The 15,159-nt window shown below is 45.7% G+C and overlaps 1 protein-coding gene across 1 annotated transcript in view; it reads left to right on the top strand.

The window, feature by feature from the left end:
- Positions 1-246: 246 nt before the first annotated feature.
- tmtc2b (transmembrane O-mannosyltransferase targeting cadherins 2b) overlaps positions 247-15,159 on the top strand; it is a 96,660-nt gene continuing 81,747 nt past the window's right edge. The window contains 1 exon segment of the mRNA XM_053427811.1: positions 247-560. Within this exon segment, the coding sequence (XP_053283786.1) occupies positions 478-560 (83 nt within the window). The 5' untranslated portion in view covers positions 247-477.

Raw genomic sequence — 15,159 nt, 5'->3', positions numbered from 1 at the left:
ACCGGATGTGCCACTCTTGCGCCCGGCAGCTTGACCTCGCTCCCCATCACGACGCTCCTCCAGCCGCGGAGCATCAGAGGCCGAGTCCTGCCGCTCGGCGTCGGGTGAGGGAGGACGGAAGGACGGCGTGTGCGCGTGTGGCTTCACTTTCCCCCCCAAACCCCGCTCGTGTTCTCACCTCCACGCACCCAGCGGCTCCCCGCAGCACCTCGAGCCCGCGCAGCTCGCACCCCAACATGGGTTAGAGAGGCGGCCGCGCACGGGATTATCCACTTTGTGCACTTCGGGAGGATTGATGGAGCGGGAGACGGACTTGTGTGTTTCGCGGAGACATCCTGACAAAGACGCGGACTGAGAGGGAGGAGAGCTCGCTGGCTCTTCCCGGATCGCTTTGCACATTTCCCCCTTTTTCTTACATTTTGTTTTTATTATTATTATTATTATCGTTATTCCCTCGGGTGTGAGCGACGCAGAGAGATGTTTGCAGAATTGCTTTGCGGCACCGTGGCTCTGGTCCTGTATGTCAACACGCTGGGCGCCGACTTCTGCTACGATGACAGGTACTTGCAGAATGAATGAATGAATGACTGAATGAATGACGTGCACCTGATCCCTCACCTGTAGCACGGGTTCTAACTGCTGCACAACAACAAGGAGCTATAATAAGTTCAGTCATTTGTCTCGTGCATCTAACTCCAGTGAGCTGAGCTTCCTTCACTGACACATGCAGCGTGTTCCAAGTGCAAATATCAATCCATCAATCAGAGCATCGTCCTGTCTGTGTGCAACACTGTGGAAAATCAGTTTTACTTTGAGCTCTCAGTGGCTTTGCAGATGTCATAATAATCTCCTCCAACATGTCCACATTTAATAATAACTTTATTTGTATTGCACCTTTAATAACAGTTTTAACAAGGAGGTCAAATAAATACAGTCCAAGAATACAAAACATCACAGGCAAGAGGCAAATTGAAATCAAAGACAGAATTTGATATAACCCAAAATCTGAAATTAATGACGGTAGATATAATATTACATTTGAAATGAATGTCAAAAGAAAAAAGATAAAGGAACTGTAAGCATAACAAAAGAAGTAGTACCTGTATTTCTTATGATAGCAGATAGTATAATGATATATATTCCCGCAGCCTGCATGTTTTTATATCTTTACACTTCCACTGTAGTCTTTCTATCTTCTGGAATCAAAGTGTTGCAGCCTCCAGAGCTTGGACTTACTCCGAGTCTTGACTTGTTCCGAGGAAATAATTGATCTCTGGAGAAGACGCTCACTCACGTCTCTTCACTCCGCAGCAGGAATCCCTTTGTCCAACGTGTCCTGCTGGAACTTTGAGCAAAGTCTTTTTCTAATTTCCTTATTTATTTGCTTAAAGAATAGTGGTGGTTACAGTGCTTGGCTCAGCTACTGGGATGGTTTACTCCCTGCTGCTCCCTTCTGATATCTGATGGCTGAGTGGTTGACAGTCCCTCAGGCTCAGCTCTCCTCCAGCCGTGCCTTGATGTACATGTAGGTCAGAGCTGCGTCATGCTTCTCCTGCCTATATGTCACTGTATCCTCTTACTTTCACTTTTCACAACCAATACAGGTCTTATTCAAGCACATGAGGATTAAATGCAGCTGCTCCGGTCAGAGTTTTGTGTATGACAGGTGTTGTGTGACTATTAAAACACACTCAGAGGATACAGCCGAGTGCACAAACAGTACATTAACACCCTCCACCCCTACTACAGTTTATTTCCTTAGCAGCTGCACTTACTGCTCTGTTTAGATTTAAACATTAACACATTCCACGAGGTCTTTTTTTGCTGAGAGTCCGATTCTCTTCTTGTGGCTGCACTTTGCACTCAGGGGTCAGGTGATCCCCGCTGCCCGGTGCAGGAGAAAGATGCTGTTGTGTGTCCATTAAACCTGTCAGGGAGCGGCACAGTGTGGAGAGGTGAGAGGCTACTGGTGCTGCCGCTGCAGAGTCAGCTGCTGCTGCACAACCACGCGCCCTCCAACTTCTCCAAAGTGAGACAGAAAGCCAAACTCTGGATTACTCCACGAGGAGATGTTAACATCATGTTATTTATTACGACACGAGGTCTGGTTCAAGTTAGTGCAGGATTCTTACGACACAAACCAATGACAGCTAGGGGTTTAAAACCAAACACGTTTCTTTCTCTGACATGTTCTTTCCAGTGTTATCTGTTTCTAACACCGTGTGTTTGGTTCAACTCGCAATTAGCAGCCGTCTCCTGTCCCCTCGGGCTCCACTGGTGGAAGGGGGGGAGGGAGATAGAGACAGAGGGAGGGCGGGTGCGATAGAGATATATGATTTTGCTAAGTGAAACAGTCCTGGACGCAGAGGCTCATCTAACTTGCTAATGCTGAGCCTGTACAGAAAACAGGGCTTGTAAAGAAGCTGTCATAATGGAAGAAAAAAAAAAAAACTCGATGTGTTTGTGACTATAAATCAAACGGCAGCAACCTGCAGCCTGGAAACTGGATTTAGATCCACTGAGAATCTGATGGTCATTCATGAATCATTCACAGACCAGAAGGACGTCAGAATAAAAAGCCACATACTCCTGCAAACGCTGATGTTTCATTTAAAGTCCTCCCCCCGAATATGATAAATAGTCGCCTGATGATTTGTTTATGGATATTTTCTCACAGTGCAGAATTGATTCGTCTCTGTGGGAAGACGGATTGTTCTCTAACCTTCGCTTCCAGCTGTGAAACCAGTGCATTGACTTTGCTCATCTAGTGATTACAAGTTTGCTGTGTGTGTGTGGGTGTGTGTGTGTGTGTGTGTGTGTGGGTGCACGCCTCTGGGCTACAGAGCTGGCATAAAAGTTACCTGAGGTTCTGGAATTGATTGGGTGTTATTCTTGGTATGGAGCTGGAATGCATAATGACTTTGTTGCTTTATAGAGGGAGAGTCGACCAGAGCAGAAATCATAACCGTGCAGCGTACTGTGTGTGTTTCTTCTTCTTATCAGAGGTTTGTTTAGTGGTTACACATTCATGTGAGCAAACCTCAGGCTTTCTATACACAGCAACCAAGGCTATTAGGAGGTCACGGTTAAACGAGAGAGTTAACACGTGTTACAAGAAAATGTTTTCCTCCAGGCATTGAAAACTAAAAATCTCATGCAAGGCAATTTTCAGTCCCTGCAGTCAGTCACGGCCCCTCCCTCGATAAAAACGACAGGCTGGAAGAGTGGCTGCTCCTCGGTGCCAAATCTCCCCGGGGGAGCTCTTCCCCTCTCGCTCTCCCCTGGTCACACTCATCATTAGCACATACACAACTTTGACACCTGCTCCGCGAGAATGGGAATCGTACATCACGATGTTCATATCTCTGCTGCTGTAATCTACAGTAGGAGCTAAGTGAAGGAATGGGGAAAGCCCAGATAAATGTCAGGGGAGAAATACTGGTCCAATATTCTGCGACCTGCACTAAGCCTGCACATTAGAGACCTTTTGCGGGGGAGTGGCGTTGTTTGCTTGATTGCTGGTGGGGAAATTGATATCACGCTCGTGGGGGGAGGGGGTGACCTAGAGGGGCAAACAGCTAAAGCACATACAACATGGGTTGGATGCCCTCAAGCTGCAGGTCCCTGGTTTGACTCCCGGCCAGCGGCCCATTTGCAGGAGTGCCTGTTTGGAATGGGCTGTTTGCTCGGCCTGTGGTGATGCTTGTTGCAGGTTTCTTTTTGAACTGATAAAAGGGACCTGCAGTATTTGAGTGGCGGGTGCAGAACCCTGATGCTGCACATCTGCTGCTGCACAAGGAGCTGTTCACCTGTTTATTCAATAAGGTAAACGGTCCCTTACGTTGATTAGTCCAAGCCGTCTCCTGTTTTTTCAAAGTTTATTAATATTGAACGTATCCTGTATCCACATCGCACAAACGTCAACACGGCGCTTCTCTGGGCCTTTCACAATACAAATTTCAAGTGTGATAAAGGATAAATAATAAATGACTCTAGAGATATGCCTTCCACTGTCAGACAGACATGACAGGGTTTGTTTTTTTCCCCTCTCGACCCGTGTACTCTGCTACCGTGGATTACTGCTCCCTGTCGGTGGGCCTGATGGATGCGATGAACTGCAGCCACCTCATTTTTCTGCCCTCACTCAATGTCGTGAGGTGCGACCGGTCGAGGATGTGTGTGCGGGTCACACTGAAGGACGCAGCCTCCCTGGGCACTGCCGATGATTTATAATGCTCAGACACTCGGTGAAGGCGAGTCGCTGCCTTGCTCTTCATGCCCTGAAAGCTTTATTAGCAAATGGGTCTGCGAAGGGGCTGGGGGGGGGGCAGCAGAGGCGAAACCCCTTCACGGCTGATGTGGTTTTGTTGTGAGCTCCGACTTGATGACGGCAAAGAAGCCACACAGGGCGGGTGACTCATGTTGTTTAATGATCAACGGAGACAGAACCAAAAGTAGTGGATGTGTATTTTTGGTTTCCTTCTATTTTTCTTGGTGTTTTATTTTATTTATTTTGACTCCTGCTACATTTTACCGGCCCCTTGTCGACTGTAGGCCGTGTGTGAGCCTCTCTCCTGACTGCATCATGTCGTAAAAGCCCTCAGGTTGAATTCTAGCCTTTATGGAGCTTGTGTTACTGGTGTGAAGGCTCAGTGTGGTTCCTGTCAGGTGGACGCTGGCCTGCGATGGCCGACCTGCACCGACGAGGATTCTGCGTCGCTGTCGGTGCCCGCGACCGCCTCCTCCCTGGCTCCATGTGTCAGTGTACTGATCTGGAACCCTACTCTCGTGGCCTCTAGTATGAGATGGGCTGGTTAGCATTGTGGTTATGTTGAGGGCCCAAGGGCGGCAACCCAGCAGTCTGAGCATCTCTGCTTTTTTCCCCCAGTCAGGGTTTCTCCGTCTGCGCCCTGTAATTACCGTCCCGCTCGCAGAGAGGACTCATGACATGGTTTGGTAGACGCAACCGCTCCACTGTCTCTCCATCTCGCTCTGTCTCTCGTTTTCGGCTGTCTGCTTTTCCTTTCCACCACCCCCCAAAGCCTTTCAGGGCGCCATCTTCCCGCAGCCAATGACTGCCTCCAGATGGTCCCGTTTGGTGAGCAGTTTTTTGGTTTTTCTCCCTCCTGCAGTTTAGAGGGGGAGACGGTTTGAAGTGGATTCAAATGGAAGATGTTGAATTTGCTGGTAATTGCAAGGATGGAGACATCAAAGTTCCCAAGGAGACAGACAGTGCGTAAAAGGGTCAGTGAAGACGGCCTCTAGACTAAAGCATATACTGTATATAATGCCTCAAATGGCCATGTGTAGTGTGAATAGAATCACTTTAACTGACAACAGGAAATGATCATACACAGTTTAAAGAGCTTTATTACATTTATAGGGTTCATCATTTTAATTTGGGTTTTTACCTGAAAGGTTTAGTTACTCTAATGATCAGAAAACACATAACTTTCATTATGATGTCCATTGCTGCAGCTCCTCTTTTCAGCCTCTGTCTGAAATGATTGGTTTTAGCGCCTGTCTCTTTAAGTTGCCCTTCTCGATAAAGCTCAGTCTTTTATGATCGGTCAACTGACCGACTCTTTAGTGATTGGTCAATGTCAGACTCTGACTTGGCTTTGTTAGGGGCCGTAACAGGCTAACCACGAGGCATACATCTAGCCAATTTCGGGCATTGTGACATCACAATGACATTAGGACAGGATGAGGTGATTCAGGAGCAGTGCAGACTTTCCAGACCTTTAAGATTCACAAATAACAATATATCACTAGAGGGAAAGAAATCAAATTAAAAACGCATACGTTGTCTTCTTTAAAAAAAACTGTAAACTACTTGCAGAGGATCAAATAGACAAACAAAATTGGCTACTAGCTAGAGATTAAAATCGTGGAGCAAATATGAAAGCTATTAAAGACACATTTGTTCTTTAAGATTTATAGAAAAACCAAATGTTGCTTAAAGTAGGCTGAATATTTGCTAACAAATTGGCCATAGCAATCTAAATGTTAGTGGTTGTTAGCGGTTGTGTTCACGGCTTGTTTCTGCTGCCCCCTTGTGGCCAATGAGATCAGTTAATGATGCTTTAAATTCAATGTCAAATATAAAAAGAAAACAAAGAATTGATATAAATGACTGGTGACCAGTGCGGTAGTGGATGTTTGGGTAGTGGTTACAAGGGCCCTGAAGGCTCAGCTCAGTTTCCACCACAGAACGATCGAATCTTCATTTTTCTAAGCTCTCGTTTTCCAGCAGATAGACGATCGGGGAAGAAATGGTTATTTTCACTCACGCCACAACTGCAGATAAGCTAGTTTGGCCAAAATTCATTTGTTTCTAAAAATACCAGTAATGAGGGGTTCAGATTTGTTTCTTACTTTTCATTTACCCACAAAACCCGATAGAATTACTAGTATTTGAGTCTTGGATGGATATTTAAATAAACACACAACTTTTTTTGCCCTTACTGTCATCAGGGCTTCAATAAGACTTCATCAAATTGTATCTCGGTTATTGAATTTCACCTCTTAAACTTAATTGGAAAATGTTGGCCCTTGTTCTCCGTCCCCTTGTGGGTGAGACAGAAAATAATAAACTGAAAATGTGCAATAGAGGTTTGATTGAAGAAAAGAGTTTTATTGGTGCACTTCCGAACATGTGAAGACTTTTTAAGAGACAGACGACACAGCAGATCACTGGATTCATGTTGCTTTATTGTGGAGGTCCTCTTCCCCTACTTTTCCTTTCTGGGTCACCAGGTTTCCCAGTTACTGTCAAAGACCAATACTACATTATTTCAGATGCAGAATTGCTGAAGATGATAAAAAACAAAGACGAGAGAAGAAGCTATGACACTGAAATAAAACTAATGTAATCTTGATGCATAAACAGTTATAACACTGTTCACAGTGGAGAAGCAGAGTCAATCTTTATATCCATCATACCATGGTCACACCATAATAACAAATTGGCAGTGGGGCTGACCTTATGGCTGAGTGGTTAGGACACATGCCATATGGATGCATATGCCTTGGGCAGCTGGCCGTCAGTTTGACTCCTGGCCAGCTGAGCCACTTACTGCTCATCATCCCGTGCTCTCTACATCTCTCATCTCTCCTTCGCTGTCGTTATAAATAAAAGCCAACTAACGGGATAATCTGGCGTTCGGAACAATAGCATTCTGTCCCGCTGAGCCCGGTGGTCACAGTAATCCTGAATGACGTTTAACATCGGGAACGTGCTCTTGTGACGCCACCGGACACCCGCAGCCTCCGGGGTCCAGATGGCGTCTAGACCCTTGAGATACATGATACATACATGAGTCTTAAGTACCTGTGATATCTTGATGTGGAGGTGATCACACGGAGCGGAGGAGAGGACAGCCCTGCCCGTCGCGCTGGGATTACTGGAACAAGCTGCTATCTACCACCGGATGAAACTGAATATGCGTGGTGGCGTGCAGGGGGCTCAATCTCTCCAGCTCTTGCACGAATCAGTTGATGGTCATTTGTGATACTCTGCAGCGGTAAGGCGATGTTCTTACTGTGGGATTGGAAGCCGCTCACCAGCAGTCGCCGTGTCCTCGCTGTGCTCCAGCCAGGCCACAGCAAGCCGCTTCAAAGCTGAATTAATCAGGCTCTGATGCTTTGTAATCACCCCACTGGTATGCAGCAGTTGGATGAGAAATGGGCCATATGTAGATGTTGGGTGTGCGTTTGCCCGGTGGTGGATTGAGGCGTTAGAGATTGTTTTCGATTCACTGCACAAGGCGTTGACCTCAGTCCTCTCCGGATATTCTCGGCACTCCTTGCCTGGCTATTTAATTAAAAGCAAACAGATAATCTCTCCTAGTACATCATGTGGTTATAACAGCACACGCGTACAGTAAACGACTGCCGGCCCACACACACACACACACAGACACAGTGATAATAATCGCCTTAGATGGGGAATAATGTGTAATACCAGACTAAATCATCTAACAAGTAAATCCTTCCTCTGCCTGCTCTGTGTCGTGTGGCAGTCATGCAACCCAACAACTCAATAATGTGACAGAAAATGAAAGCTGCCATCCGTTGAAATTATGTGTCAAAATCTATTTTTGAAGGAGTTGGTTTTATATTCAAATAATTTGCGTCAGCTCTGAATTCGTTCAGATTGTGATTAATGAACGTTAAAGGTTATGCTCCCATCATTAGACAAGGGTCTCTAATGATTTGACTCCACAGGGCTAAGTTGTTAATGGGTCTAGACAAGGGTTTGGATTTCGAGGGCTAATGCCTGCTGATGGCTCTTAAGCCGTGGCCACTCTCGGGCTCTCGGCCCTCTTCATATTAATGGGATTAACGGGACTGTGGATGAGAGGGGGCATGACGTGTAAGCAGAGAACCCAAAGCCATCGGAAACAAAAACTCCCCTGTCCTCCATATCCAACAGGGATGCTATAGTTTGCCCCTTTTCAGTAGGGAAGAGGAAAAGGTTACCCCCTCTTCACAGGGCCTCCGCAACTCGGTGGTCCCATTCCCTGACAAGGAGCACTGGCTCGTCTCGATAAGGTTATGACACAAGTTGGCCCGTTTGGGTGAGATGCCTTTGTCCTTTGTGAGAAGAAGGGGCTGTGTGGTCCCTCTGTTCTCTCCGGACCCCGGAGAAGGAGGCCATTTGTCGCCACACACAGGAGGAATTAAGCCCCCGGTTGTTTTGGCGCGTTGTTTATGAAGGACAAAGAAACAAGACCTCAGTGTTTGCACGGAGCAGAAAATTGCTGCAGTTTTGCAGACCAAACTTGTCAGAACCAATTGGGTGAGCTCATGCTCTGGTTAGTGTTTTTCCAGTGGTGGGAGAGGAAGCGGGGCAGAGGATTCACAGTGAGTCAGCCAACAGAAGTATCATTGTGTTCCCGAATAAAGCCAATTCAACTTGTTAGTTTTTGGGTGGGATGTAAAAATGATGCTCCAGTCGATGCCCCTTGGGGAAATGAGGCTTCACACGTTTTTAGAGCTGGTTGGCTGCTTGGTCGGAGTCCAGTCATCTGCTTATCGTTGCCATATTTCAGTCAGTTATAATTGGAGCAATTTTGGTCTTGTGTAATTATAAGAGCCATGTTTACCTCCGACGTGGAGGTTATGCTTTCACTCCTGTCCGTTTGTTTTTTGTTTGTTTTTAAGCGGAATTGTGCAAAAACTGCTGCACGGGTTCCCACGAAACTTTGTGCACGGATGCTTCATAGGTCAGCGAAGCATCTATTCAATTTTGGTGTGGATCTGGATCAGGGGGCAGATCCAGGACCTTTCTTTAATCCTGTTCTCCATGGTGCACGGCTCTAGCCTTTGCCCATCTGTGTTTGCCGAGCATTGCCTTTCAAAGACTAAGGGGAATTCCTACTATTTTTATTCTTATTGCAGTTCTCTCTTGTGTGTTATTCCTGCTGACAGGTTATTGTGTGTCTTAATAAAATTGATAAAATCTGTGCAGCAGCAGCACATTCACCCGAGTGGACGATTCTCTGCTCAGGGATACAATCAGTTGTTTTGTTGCACAGGGAAAACAACAAAGCCCCGAATAAACCTGAATCTACTCTAAACCTTGTTGGTTATGATGGATGATAAACACAGACTCAAATTTCAAAGTAATTTAACACAATTATTGTTGAGGACTTTTTCCGTTTCTTGTCAGATTCTGCTTCGTTCCCTAAAGGACACGTGCGTTTGAATTGGTCTGACTCGTGTTATTATTGTGGTCGAAGTAGATTTCAGATATGATTACAGTATCCTGTGTGTGTGTGTGTGTGTGTGTATGTGTGTGTGGGAGGTGAGTCAGATGCAGCACAGATGGGCCTGCGGTCTGGCCAGTTTAGCCACTATAGGTAACCTGCTTCCCCCGTTAGCCCTGAAACACATGAACACTTGCCCCTTGTGCCCTTTATTGTGTGTTTAATCACAACAGAGAGAGAGCATCATTGTACGTTCATGTAAAGGGGGGGTTTTAACACTTCTTTATTTGAGGACCTGCAAACCAGCTGACAGACCAAATCTACACCAGAACACTTGTGGACAGGGACAATCTCGGCTTTAGGAGCTGCTTCCCCTTCCTGCGTGTCCCTGGCCTAACTTCCTACCTCTGACCAGACCACAGCAGTGGAGGAAGAACATCTTTTCACAAGCTGCCCTAATTGATACTGTTGGGCCCTGGGAGCCCGGCGCGTGGTTTCAGTCCTCTGCAAAATGCGTGCAAAGCACAACAGCCTGCAGTGTGCCACCCTCTGGGACACCACAGGTTATTTACGACCAGACAAGCAGTCTGGCTCAGGTCCTCGTATAGTTTCACTTAAGTGCGTTCGAAAAAATACCCACCGCACTTGTGTGTGACCCTTCCCAAGTCTGTCATCAAATAGCAACACAGAGAACGGGCAAGAGTTGAGTCCAAGCCAGAGCTGAAATCTCAGTCTCAGGGTGCTTTCCATCAAACGTGTGTGTGGGAAATGAAAGAGTGAAACCTGATATGAGTATTTTTTTTATTGGATTCCTACTGTTGGTACTGGCTTTTCTTTTCTTTATGTACCAACATTTGTTATTAAATATTAGTTTTTGGATTAATAAGTGTGTTTGGAATGGGCTGCAGTAGTTGAAGAATGGCCACTGATGCTGCACAAAGAGCTGTTCACCTGTTTATTCAAAGTGCAGTGACGCATGACTCGGTATGAAGAACCCCGAGAGGATCGGCTGTCGCTGCTGTTGCCGTGAACGTGCCGCAGTCGAGGCCGAGTAGAGTTTATTCAGAGTTTAATAATAATAAAGATATCGTGTCTAAATTGCACCCAGCTTGGACACTGCACTTCCTTCCTTCCTGAACAACACACAAGCCAAGTGTGAAGGAGATAAGATGACTAGCTCTTGAGAAATTCCAGCCACAGACAGATAGACGTAAAGATGTTTTTTGGGTCATATATATGTTTTACGTTTGGTTTAGTGTGTGGGACTTCACCAAATCCAATCAAATGTCGTATGTATATATATCGACTGCTTCTAATGTAGCTTGTCACGGCTCGGCGAGGCAGACGAGTCTGACATGGGAACGGCTCGTGTTGTATTGTGTTTCACAGACACAGCCAACTCTCCTATCCTCTCTCTCTCGTCCTCTCTCTCCCTCTTTCTCTCTGTCATCTGGAATCAAATCGCAGCAGTGACAGATTGATGGAGTCCTGGTGGTTTAACAGGCTTGATTTCAGTGGTTTATTTTGGCCGAGCGCTCACCCCGAGTATCTGCGGCCCGCCGTGTTTCTCCTCATCTCTGACCTTTCCTATGTGTGACTCTCCCTCCCGGGCTCTTCTGCCAAGTGAGGTCTTCCTCCTGCAGCCGAAGATGGATACACACAATTGGCCCGGAGTTTATTTTTGATCCGCTGAGGAAGTTCGGGCTGGGGAGGAAAAAGTGCGCAACTGTTTTTCCTCCAGCAGCCCCTGAGGTTTTTGAGGGTCTGGAGAGAAGAAGCGCTTGTCAGCTGCTCTGACAGAATAATGAGACGCCTCGAATGTGCTCTCAAGAAAAATAAATTTCTAATCTGAGGGAGATTGAGGGTGTGCTAAAGAGGGAAGAGCAGAGCTGGCAAGAAGGGAATAACAACTGAAGGAGCATTATGGCATCATAAGAAGGTCGGGGCCCCTGATTAAGTGTGACTGCGAGGGCCTTCAGGCTACCTGCAGGGAGCATGGGCTGTTCTGACTGTGAACTCCTGCTGCTCAGGGCCTAACAATATTAAGTGGGATGAGATGTTAAGAGGGTCCAAAACCACAAGGAAGCCCCCGGTGTGCTTCCTCACAACCTGTCTGGCCTGTACAGCAGACACGTCTCCCACCACCACCACATGGTAGAAGCATTAGTGGCTGTTTTAATCAGGAAGCAGCTTGAGAGGAACCTATCCTCTGTGATGTCGGCTCGGGAGCTTTGTTTTCATTTGTGTGAGTGACTGCTGGGCTCTCCGGTGAAGACCCTCTACCTTCAGACACATGAAACTACAACCTGCTCTTTTTCAGCTCAAGAGAAGGGGTCGACCGCAATGAGTCTTCTCGCCTCACGGTCAAACTTAATCTTTTATTTTATGGAAACAAGCTCCATTATCTTGGAAGAAGACAAATTACACCGGGAATGGCATTTTTATCAAGAGACGTCTGGAGGCGAGTTAGATTCCGTCGGGACTGAAGTGAAATGATCTCACCCCGCCGGCAGATTCCCTCCACTTGAGCAAAAAAAAAAAGAAAAGAAGACATTATCAGCACGAGATTAAACCACCGGCGAAGCGCTCGCTCTGCCTCCGCTGCTCATTCAGTGCCCCTCTGAAACATTTGCTAATTCAGCGCGCCTGTCACTCCGCTTGATTGATGGAGCTGATGGTTCTCGTACATGACAGCAGAAGGAAAGCAGGGCGGCCTCGGGTACCTGCCACGTGGGCCTGTCCGCTCTCCCCCCGAGCCAACGCTCCTCAACTGGGCGCTAACGTCATGTCACCTCCTAAACTGCACATCCCACAGCTCTTATTCTCCTCGGGAACTTTCACGTCCGCCGGCGGCAGCTCATTGAGAGGTTATTGATTTTTTTTTTTAGACAAGGAGTAATCTAGCACAGTTTCCCTGTGAGCACTCAGATGGCCGGCCCCTTATTAGGTGAATAAGGATTTCATTTATTGTCGTCCTGCGACTGTTGCAAAGGCCATCCATTCATTCAGTGATGTGTAAATCCATATTGGTAAATGAATGGCCTATGTGTCTGCAGCCTGCCGGGTCACACTTGCATATGTTTGTATATAAAATGCATCTTCTGTGGGAGGGGCTACCAGTTTCCAAAATGGCTTAAGTTGGATTTTTACGACTGGATTTAAAATCGACGTTCATCTAGCAGAGAGAAACTAAAAAGACAAGTTTTTTGAGTGCGTGTTTTCTATGTGATCTGTTGCATGTGGCCAACGTGTAAAGATCAGAAATGTGCGAGAGATTATTGTGTATCTCACACTCTGCTGCTGGAGAAGTTTGGCTGTAAATCCTGTGGCTGAATGACGGATGCCAGCTGTCACCGTGAACAGATGAGTTGGAGTCACGCCGGCATGTTTGGCTGCTCTATGAGCTTTTTAATTTGTGGCAACTTATCAATCAGCTTATTAGTTTTTTGGGGAAATGACAAAATCAGACTTCTGTGGAGGAATAAAGAACTGCTTTATATACCTGTTCTTAAGTTGCTGGGGACGGCCGAGGAAATGAATCATCAGGTATGGACACCAAGTCAGAGAGGGAAAAGTTTCAAAAGGCAGAAACAGAGTTTACTGGACTCAACTTTTAAAAAAACGGCCGTTCAGGGATCAAAGTAGTAGAGTAGGCAAAGACACATCTTTAGGAATGTAGCATTATTTAATAAAAAGAATGCAAATCATTTGTTTTATACAAATACAAAAGAAAACTTTTTTCTTTTTATTTATTCATAAAGTTATCTTTTTTTTTTTTGAAGAGCTTCTAATAGAGCTGCTTGACTTGTTTTGGGAAGATCTCTAGGCGCTGAGTGGTTAGCACTGTCTCTACAAGATGTGATGTTCTTGGTTCGAATCCCGGTTCAACCTGAGCCTTTTTGTGTTTTCTCATGTCTGTGTGGATTTTCTTCCTCCCAGTCCAAAGACCTGCAGACTGGGGTTAGGTTAATTGGAGACTCTAAATTGACATCCACCCAATGTCTGGCTGAGATTGGTTCCAGCCCCTGTGTGACCCTGGAAGGATGAGCGGTACAGATAATTGTTGGATGGATTACAGTTGCCTCCTTTGCCAGTCTTTTTTACATTTAGTCTATTCATTTATTTAACAAACTAAATTATTCTTTTTTTGGCTGTTGTTGCAAGTTTGTTTTTTTTCCAGAGTAATTGGCCGTTGTTTTCATGGGCGCTTTGTGTTTTACACTAAATTGCAAACTTGGCTTTCCCTCTATACAATTACAAATCTCCAACTCAGTGTTGTGATAAAGCTGCACTTGGTTCAACTCCGGTCACAGTTTGTCAACAATCAATATATTTACCTTGGGATTATGAATATTTTTGAGTAGTGATGTTCTGTAAATCCCTTCCTCAACACACGGCTCAAGTTTTTGTCGTTCTGACAGATACACTTCATGTTGCCAAGACCTAATAGTTTTACAATTCACTGTCTGAGTGACTATGATTTTGGAAATGACGTTTCCAAAGCCGTTCCATAATCACATAATCATCATTATGAATGATCTCATGGTATTTATTAAGAACACTTCTGGTCTTTGTCAAGAAACCACCTCGGCCGTCGCTCACCAGCGTCTGACTGATGGAGAGAAAATGACCATTTGAAATATTACCTTTTTATTCTTGGACGCTATCGGCGTTGAACTTTTTTCCCACAATATTGCTTTTCCAGTTCAACACAACCAGTTCATCTCTATTTAAAGTTACTTAATCATTTTGAGCAGGAGAATCCTGGGCTGGGGGAATGAAAAGCGGTGACTGGGACACTGTGGGGAGTGGAAACCTGAGCAGGGCTGAAGAACATCCATGGATCCATCGACTGTCCCGGTGTTGTCCACACTAATCAAAAACAGATTTTTATATGTGGATCTGCAGGTTCTGAAACCTGCGAGTTATCCTCTAGCAATAATATTGGCGGCGGCACCTCTTCTTTTTTCTTACATTCAACTTTTTGGAAAACTTTACAGCAGATGGACGATGTTTTTCTCGTCTGAGCAGCTGCGTCCGCAAAATAGATTTGGAATGCGCTCATTAATAAAATGCACTATTGTCCCTCACGCTGTAATTATTTGCAGATTTGTCCGACTTAGGAGGTTTTCTGTGTAACTGTCAGTGGACTCCCAAGGGTGAGTCAGCTGCTGCAGCGTGGACGCCCGCAGTCTAAACCAGATTAAGTGTTTAAACCTTTGAGTCCCCAGTCGAGAGGCTGTTGAACTTCTCCAGACAAAGATCCATATGTTTCTCGTGTGGGATTTCTTGTTTTCTTTTCCGTGCAAGAATTTAATCAGCAATTCCCAGGAAATATGTCAATGTAATGATTTCTAACCTCACGACTACATTAAATCCTTTAGAGGTTTAAAGAGAAGAAGCTTGAAGGGCAGTGGCGAACTTGATCTTTATCAGAAGATTCTGC

This window comes from Pleuronectes platessa, chromosome 7, assembly GCF_947347685.1.
Source record: "Pleuronectes platessa chromosome 7, fPlePla1.1, whole genome shotgun sequence".
Classification (NCBI taxonomy): domain Eukaryota; kingdom Metazoa; phylum Chordata; class Actinopteri; order Pleuronectiformes; family Pleuronectidae; genus Pleuronectes; species Pleuronectes platessa.
Note: the sequence above shows the minus strand (reverse complement) of the source record. Positions and strands in the feature narration are given on the sequence as shown.